The sequence below is a fragment of the Vulpes vulpes genome, chromosome 3 (genome assembly GCF_048418805.1).
Source record: "Vulpes vulpes isolate BD-2025 chromosome 3, VulVul3, whole genome shotgun sequence".
In the NCBI taxonomy this organism is placed as follows: Eukaryota; Metazoa; Chordata; class Mammalia; order Carnivora; family Canidae; genus Vulpes; species Vulpes vulpes.
The window spans coordinates 71,302,142-71,310,644 of record NC_132782.1 but is presented as its reverse complement, the minus strand read 5'-3'; the positions used below and the strand labels follow the sequence as shown (position 1 = coordinate 71,310,644).

General features: G+C 43.5%; 1 protein-coding gene across 12 annotated transcripts in view; it reads left to right on the top strand.

Moving 5' to 3' along the window:
• The first annotated feature begins 277 nt into the window (after positions 1 to 277).
• CTNND2 (catenin delta 2) overlaps positions 278 to 8,503 on the top strand; it is a 923,063-nt gene continuing 914,837 nt past the window's right edge. For 3 of the 12 annotated variants that reach the window (XM_072752714.1, XM_072752715.1, XM_072752713.1), the window contains exon 1: positions 278 to 1,077. In XM_072752714.1, the coding sequence (XP_072608815.1) occupies positions 298 to 1,077 (780 nt within the window). In that variant the 5' untranslated portion in view covers positions 278 to 297. Of the gene's footprint in view, positions 1,078 to 1,522; positions 1,869 to 8,503 lie in introns of those variants that run through there. The other 9 variants (XM_072752717.1, XM_072752725.1, XM_072752716.1 and 6 more) reach the window with 6 other exon arrangements.

Sequence of the window (8,503 nt, the reverse complement as noted above, 5' to 3'; positions counted from 1 at the left end):
CAGACGGGCGCCCTGCCTTGGCTGCTCTAGAACGGGGGGGGGGGGGGGGTCCCGAACATCCACCTGCACCCGCGAGCCGGCCCAGGCCCGTGCCCGAGCCCGCCACACCCCAGCTGGCTGGAACCCGTCCGCCCGGCCCTGTGCGCGCAGGTGCCCCCTGCCCTCCGCAGGGAGCTGCCCTTGCACGGGGACGCGGGAACCCGGCCAACCCGGGGCTCAGGCCTGCCCGGGGCCCCTCTGGCTGTCGCCTGCTGGGAGTCTCCGCCCAGGCCGAGGCCAGGCAGCGCGTTCGCGAGGATGCTCGGCCCTCTCCCAGCCCGCGGCCTCCGCCCCTCTCCCCTGCTGCTGCTGCTGCTGCTGCTCCTGCTGCCGCGAAAACCAGGAGAAGTGGAATGCGCACGGCGAGGCGCTGCGCGGCCGCGGCGGCACTGGGCATGCTCCGCGCCCAGGGCAGGTTTGGGCGGCGCGGCGGACGCTTCCTCACTAGCCGGGCGCCCGAGCCGGCCGCCGAGGCATAGGTGGAGGCTGAGGCTGCCGCGCGCCGCGGGAGGAGCCTCGCCCTCGGCGGCGGCGGCGGCGGCGGCACAGGTGGCGCGGGCCGCGCGCGGGGCGCAGCACGGGAGCGCTCGGCGCCGGGCGCCGCGGCGGCCCCAGGCTCGCGCCCGCGGCGGCAGCCGGCCGAGCGGAGCGGCGGGCGCGGCGGCGGCGGCGGCGGCGGCGGCGGCGCCCGGAGCCCCGAGGAGCCTGGAGGAGCCCACAGCGCGCGGAGCCCGCGGAGCCCGCGGAGCCGGGCAGGGGGCGCTGCGCTCGCCGCGCTCGGAGGGGCCGCCGGGCCGGGCGCCGCGCACTCGCGTCGGGAGCCGCCTCTCCCCCGCGGCGCTCGCCCCTGCTCCCCGCCAGCATCGCCCGTCCCGCGGCCGCGCTCAGACAACAAAAGCGGAAGATGCTGCAGTTGGGCAAGGTCAGGACCTTGCCTTGAAGCCGGGCGGCGGCGCGCTCGCCTTTTCCCGGACCGAGGAGCTGTGGCCGGCGGCGGGTGCATGTTCTCCAGGAGGCAGTCGGGCGCCGCGCCGTTCGGTGAGTCGCTCTCGCTGGGCTGCCGGGGCCGGCGCATCCTCCTCCTCGGCGCCGGGGGGGCTTGGTCCCGTGCTCCCGGCCGGCGGCTGCCGCGCGGTCCCGCCGGCCGGGGGAGGATCGCGATCGCGCCGGGTCCGCGCTCGGGAGGCGGCTCTGCCTGGCCCCGGGGCCGGGGTCGGTGCCGTCCCCGGAGCGGTTGGCGCGTGGCCCCGGCGTGCTCCCCTCCCGCCGCCCTGCTCCCCGGGGGAGGCGTATGTAGGGCAGCGCCGACAACACTGCTCCCCGCCACCTTCAAGAACATCCCCGTTGCCTTCATGACGTCCCTGGTGCACGGAGAAGACGGGGTGGGGGCGGGGAGGACTTCCCCCTAGTCTCTTGCCCTCATGTTCAATGTCATTACGAGGTTTGGCTAGAACAAAATGGAAATACTTAGTCATATGCGTCCGTGGCCGTGTCCTCGGTCTCCTGCTGCTTGCAGACCCGGAGCCCCCTCGGTCTATATTTAGCGGCGTCAGAGGAAGCCCTTCCCGCGGGGGCGCAGGTTTCGGGGCTCCTGCGTGCTGACAATAGACAGCGAGGCTCGGGGAAGCGCCGCCCGAACGCGGGTCTGGAACGCTGTGCCTGTGTGGGAGCCCGCGGCGCGGTGTTCGGGTGATCGGTAATTAATGGCTGAAAGCAAAGCTGCTTTTCCTTTTCACCGACCTTCCTCTTATTCTGGTGTGTGATGTGTTTGCATCGATTGCTGCTCAGCTGGTTGGAGCCACTACGTTTAGAATCAAGTCACTAGAGAGGTGATGCAGCTTCCCAGGTCGTGTGGTAGGGAAGCAGTCTTAGGGATTTTGGGGGTGTGTGTGTGTGTATGTGTGTGTGTGTGTTTCCAACAAAGAACAGCTACTTCCAGAATGCCTAAAGTTGTGCTGAGATGTACATGGAGGGAAGTGAAGGGTGTGGAAACACAGAAAAAAGAGGAGCAGGTTGTGATTCCAAGCTGTTTTGTTCCCCTTGTGTGCTTGGGTTGATCTGATCTGATTTGCTTTGGCCCTGAAAGGTGTTGTTAACATGCATGCCTAATGTCATCAAGCAAAGAGAAAAGGGACAGGTTACAAGCATACTGTGGGGCCTGACATGCGTAGATTTTCACTTTTCGGAACTATATGACCAATATTTAAGGTGCTTGCAATCTTCTGCACCGACTTCGATGAAAATAGGGAGCTGGTCACACTACCCAGGAGTTGTCTCATTGTGCATCTTTCCATCAGCTCAGCTGCGTCCGGTGGTAGACCAGTTCCTCTCTTGCCAGTTAGTAATTCACCTCCAGGATTAAAAGGCTTTCAGGCTGCACCACTTCTAAAATCCCACGGAGGAGTGTTTGATAAGACTCAGGTTGAATTACAGGGATGAACCTGGGCATGACATGGGGAGCTCGGTCCCTGAGAAGTATGACATGTAGGGGCGGGCATCCTCCAGTGTGGACTGGATGCTTTAAACTGCCCTAAATTCTCTTTGCCACATGCAGAATCCATTTTCAATGTTTTTGGGAAAATGTTAAGTGGCGTCCTTACTGCCCTGTGGGTCACAGGATCTCAGGACTTGGATGAAGATGCTTGCGTTTGGAGTTAGATGGTGAGATTTGGGAGGCCTGTAATTACACAGCTAGCAAGTCTCAGTGTTGCAGGAAGGCTAGCAAGCTCCATACAGCTTGAGTTAACTGAACAGTGTGATTGATTAGCTCTACCTATATTGTGTTAGTTTCAGCTTGTTCACATCTAGAAAACTTTCCAAGAGCACTTTGAACACACTGTTGTGCTTGCTGCCTTGTTTTAATATAAAATTTCTTTCAAAAAGAAGCAATAAATGGGGTAGACGTTCATTTTTCTTTATTCCTTTTGAGTCTACTGTTGAGTTTTAAACATGATACTTAAAGGACTAGTAGACACTGTTCTGTGCTTATGTGTGTATGCAGAGAGCAGCTGATGAGCATGAGCAGCACTATATGTGTTGTATATGTGAGTTTTATGTCATATTGTGGATTGAAAATGATAGTACCTGATTGAATGGCAATTGTAGTAAGTACATGAGGTTGTTGCCCTAATAAAATTGTCATAGTCTTGCAGAAAGGAGTTATTTAATTTGGTGAATGTTTGTGTAGTTGTACAACCTAATCATTATAGATGTCACTAATGTTTTCATTGTTTGTAATAAAAGTCATGCACTGTCAAATTACAATATTTCCATCAACTTCACATCCTCCACAGTAGAATACAAGCCAAGTCTTTCTCCCAGTGAAATGGTTCATCAGGGAGAAAATGAAATTCAAATGAAATTAGTTGGAAAATGCAATTTATAGTTTTGTTAAATAATTTCTAAGGATAATGTCACTTTCATAATGACCTTTAAAGTTAAAAATGAAGTTACCATATTCTCAAATATAACATTACTTTTGACATATAATTATAAAGGTAGTGCTCTCCTGAACATAAGCTTTGTCATAAGTGTTATGTGAATGTAGGTGAAAAGTTAATTTGAGTGGGAACAGTTCATGATACTTGTTGCTGGCTTCAAGTTTATCTGATTATATGCCAGAGCAACAGCTTTTTGTATTAATGTAAAATATTAAATGTGTCATAGATAAATAGTTTCTATCCCATTGTCTGCCAATCTAGCCTACTGATTAATAAACTGCCTGGTTGGGTTTAATGAATCTAATTATGTTCAAAAACAGTACCTCAATTGAACACCAATAAAAAATAAATTTATTATTAAAAAAAACAGTACCTCTTAACACAGGAAAGTCACAGAAGTATTTTATCCTACTGTGCTTTTAGTCCATTAAAAATGTGAAGACTCGTAACAAAAATGTGTAGTTATGACACTTCCAGTTGTTTATCCTTTGATCACTGAGCTGTTAAGTATGATCTCAAGCTCCATATCTCGGATAACTGTTTTGTAGGAAATGTCTTAGCTATATTAAGATATTGAAGTTATATTCTGTATCAATTAGTTTTTGATAAATTACAAACAGTGCTTCCTAGAAGCTTTTCATCTTAGAAACATATTCACATGTATCCCTTGGTGAGGTTCCTGAAAGTTATCTGTAAAATGAATTACATCTATTGAAACTTATTATTCCATTAATTGTCATTTCCTGTCAGAAATATATTTCTAGAGAAAAAAGTTGGGTTCTGACCCACAATGAATATATATATATATATATATGGTATATATATGTGTGTGTGTGTGTGTGTGTTTGTATATCCATATCCTATCCTATATATTATATATAAAATACATATGTAAAATGAGATATGTTTATATCATAGCATGATACTATTTGGGATTCTGCTTTGTGTAGGTGCAGACAGAGATATGGAGAGAGTGCTGGCTTTGGGTGGATCCCAGCTCTGTCTCTTCTTTAGCTGTGACGTTGGCCATTTATGTGTTACTTAGACCTAAGTTTTTTGTTGGTTGGTTGGTTTTCAGCAGTAAAATGGGTACAAAAGGATATAATATCTGAGGAGATTTATTTCAGGATTAATTGAAAGTGTAAGTGGCTTGTAAATTATAAACATTTGCGTAGACACAAGAGATCTGTATCTGCATGTTAAGATGGGTATTTATTTATTTATTTATTTATTTATTTTTATAAATTTATTTTTATTGGTGTTCAATTTGCCAACATATAGAATAACACCTGGTGCTCATCCCATCAAGTGTCCCCCTCAGTGTCCGTCACCCAGTCACCCCCCCAGAGTCCCCACCTCTCCTTCCACCACCCCTAGTTCGTTTCTCACAGTTAGGAGTCTCTCATGTTCTGCCTCCCTTTCTGATATTTCCCACTCATTTTTTCTCCTTTCCCCTTTATTCCCTTTCACTATTTTTTATATTCCCCAAATGAATGAGACCATATAATGTTTGTCCTTCTCTGATTGACTTATTTCCCTCAGCATAATACCCTCCAGTTCCACATCGAAGCAAATGGTGGGTATTTGTCATTTCTAATGGCTGAGTAATATTCCATTGTATACATAAACCACACCTTCTTTATCCATTCATCTTTCGATGGACACTGAGGCTCCTTCCACAGTTTGGCTATTGTGGACATTGCTGCTAGAAACATCGGGGTGCAGGTGTCCCAGCGTTTCATTGCAAGATGGATACTTATGCTTCATTTGTGTATTATTAAATATGTTATATAGGCCTCTCTCTAACAAAGGCTATTAAATGTATATATTCTCTCCCTACTCCTATTGTAATGTTACTTTATTGTGCAGATTTGCATATGAGGTATATTAAGTTTTCTAATCTACAACATACCAGTCCTTTACATATTAAAATATATATTAGTTAAGCTAAAAGAGAAGTAAATTATATCTCCCAGCACCATTATTTTTAAAAAAAGATGCCAATCAAAGAGTCAGAAATTATAAAATTTTGATATTCTCTATTAGTGTTGTGTACTATTCATCTGGTTAATATCAAGTTTTCTACAAGATTCATACAAATAATATTATAGATAGTTGAAGAAACACGGCCTCCCTTTCTGTGAGGTCACATATTAAATCCGTCCTCTGTTTGGAACCACAGGGCATGAATCCCAGCATAATAGCAATGTAACAAAAAGGAAAGAAACCTTAAAAGGTTGAATTTATTCTTTAAAGAGAAGACCCACTCCCGCCATTAAAAATCAACTTTTTGAAGTGAAAGTGTGTGTACTGGTACCCTTTTGACAATAAATAGTAATTTTCACTTGTTTTCTTACTCTGGGTACCTTTAGTAAAGAGTTTAGCTCCTGTGGGTTTGATTATGCCCAGCTCCTACAAAGAAAAACTATGATCTTTAGCAGCATAATTTTTATAATAATAATGTTTAGATATATCTTAAAATTTGTTAATGGAATGTGACCTGTGTAATAAGAGACTAATTTATCTTAAGTCAAAAAAACATTTTGACAATAAATACGGTTATTTATATTCAAATTTATGTGTTATTGTGGGAACTCTAATTGTAAGTTACCAGAGTAAAATACGTGTTATAATAAGACCTTCCTGTTTTTTGGCTCAATGTAAGCAGTGATCCAAGTATGTTTGGTTAAATATAAGTGTCAAAATTTCCACAAATTTTGTATCATACAGATATATTACTAAGTGAGATGCTTAATTTCTAGCATTAGATGATGAAGAATAGATATAATTTAATTCTGTCATCACAGGACCTTGGCCTTCCTCTCTTCCTGCAGGACAGAGCTGATCTGAGCCCTAGAGCCTAGCCTTGTCTCTCTGTAGGCAGAAAGATCTCTAGAGGAAGAAGCAAGGAACTAGCCAAGGTGCTTCCTTTATTTTTCAGAAACAGAGAAAGTGAAGGGTTGGAGGGAGGCCAGAATATCACATGAATTAAGTTCCCTTTACCTGGAAAAAATATCAGAAGTAGGCAAGAAGTGTGCCTCATTGACATGGTTTATAAAGAATTCTGGTTGTAGAATTCTTTTTTTTTTTGGTTGTAGAATTCTTAATATAATAGCTTCCATAGTATTTTGCTTAGAAGTTGAGCTCTTTAAATATTTTATGGTATTTTGACACTGTATCAGAAATTATCAGGGGAGTGTCTAATGCCTTGGCTGATTTATAGAGAGTACGGTCCATGAAATTCAGCTGATTTATGTATTGCCAACTTTAAAATAACTCATTCTCGGTGTTTCCTCCCTACTCTCCATGTTAGACTTTGACTGCCAATAATTGGATGGCCTTGTAAGTGGTAGGAATTGGGTATAAAAGGGACAATGTCAAAATCTGACTTCCCAAACTATATATAAATAATGATCCATGCAAACTGTTATCTATAAGGTACTTTCTATCCCAGTGTAGATAATTTGAGTTTGGTTGGCATTTAATGTTTTAACTTTTAATAGGAACAATAACAGACTCTGTCAAGAAAGAAGAAAAAAGTGAATTTCTAAGTTTTATTTGAATCCGAGCATGACTACTCAACCTTATAAAAGCTCACTTCTTAAAATAAATTTTATTCTTCTTTCTCAAATATTTTGTTTGGACTTTCAAACATTAGAGTAACCTAGCAGTCATTACTTTCAGTAATGCAATAATTTAATTTCCAAGAAGAGCAACTTTTTGGCAGCAAACCAACTCTCCCAAATACAAAAAAGCCAAAATTCAGTGTCTTGTCTCTAACACCACCCTCATTGGTGCTGATTCTGGTGTGGATTTTTTCTTTTGTTTTGAGTCACTGTATAAGGAGGTAGAGATTTCCAGAAAAGCAGAAAGGTGAAATGGGTATCATCTGAAAAGTCTCAGAGACAGTAGAAATCATGTCATGTTTACCCAGGTCATGGAAGGTGTCACAGGAAGCCTGGGGCTTGTAGTGTGTGGATCAGACTGTTTGGCTTGAGTTGGGTTCCAAAAGAGTAATAATGTTAAATCCACTATAAATGCATAAATATATTATGACACCTCTATCCAAAGGAACATGATAACAGTTAGGAATTATCTCTTCCAAGAAACTGGGGAGTGTTTTTAACACTAAGGGTTAAGAAGAAAAGCAAGGCAGTGAATTATATTGAATATGATACCCAGCACACATACCCGTATATACACCTATACAAACACAACATAGCGCTTATGACAGGGTTTCAAGTGTTTTGCTCTTTGTATATTATCTGCCCACCAAATATATAATAGTTGTTATGTATTACATCATTACACAGAAAAAAAAGAAAAGCATGCCTTTAAATTTGAGAAGAATATTATATTTTTGCTTTGGGATAAATTTCATTAATTAGTTGAATGCTTGACTGAAATCAACAACATGCATCCTTTATTGAGTGTCTATTACATGTATCCTCTTCAGTGCTACAGCTAGATTTTCTCCATTCTTAAATTCAAGAGATGTATTGAGTAGTTTTAGCAAGTTGGTGTCTTCTTGAGAATGTGCAGCATATTAATGAAATATTTTTCTCTTTTTTGAGTATTGTTTTCTTCTTTTATTGTTTTCAAAAGTAATGCATGATCATAAAAAATTGAAAATGCAGGAGTGATGAAAGGAAGCTAAAGTTCATACATGATGTGAAGCCACAGAAATGACTGTTTTTAGTAGAAATGCTGATCCATATACATTTTTAAATTTAGAAGAGTCCTCATATTCTGTCTTGTTACTGTTTAACATGTAAAGCAGCCTTTTTCATATAATTTGTATTCATTTTTAGTGTCTGTTTTCCATACCTTTATGTAACATCATTTACTTAAATAACTTCCTATTTTGGGACATTGGTGGCATTTTCATTTTTTGGTAGTATATATGATACTGTGATTAAAGCTAAATAGTTTTCATCAGGCTATTTTCTGTAGATTACTTCATAGAACTGAGTGTTTTCAAGGCTGTTGATACATGTTGTCAATGCAGAAAGGTTATATAATTT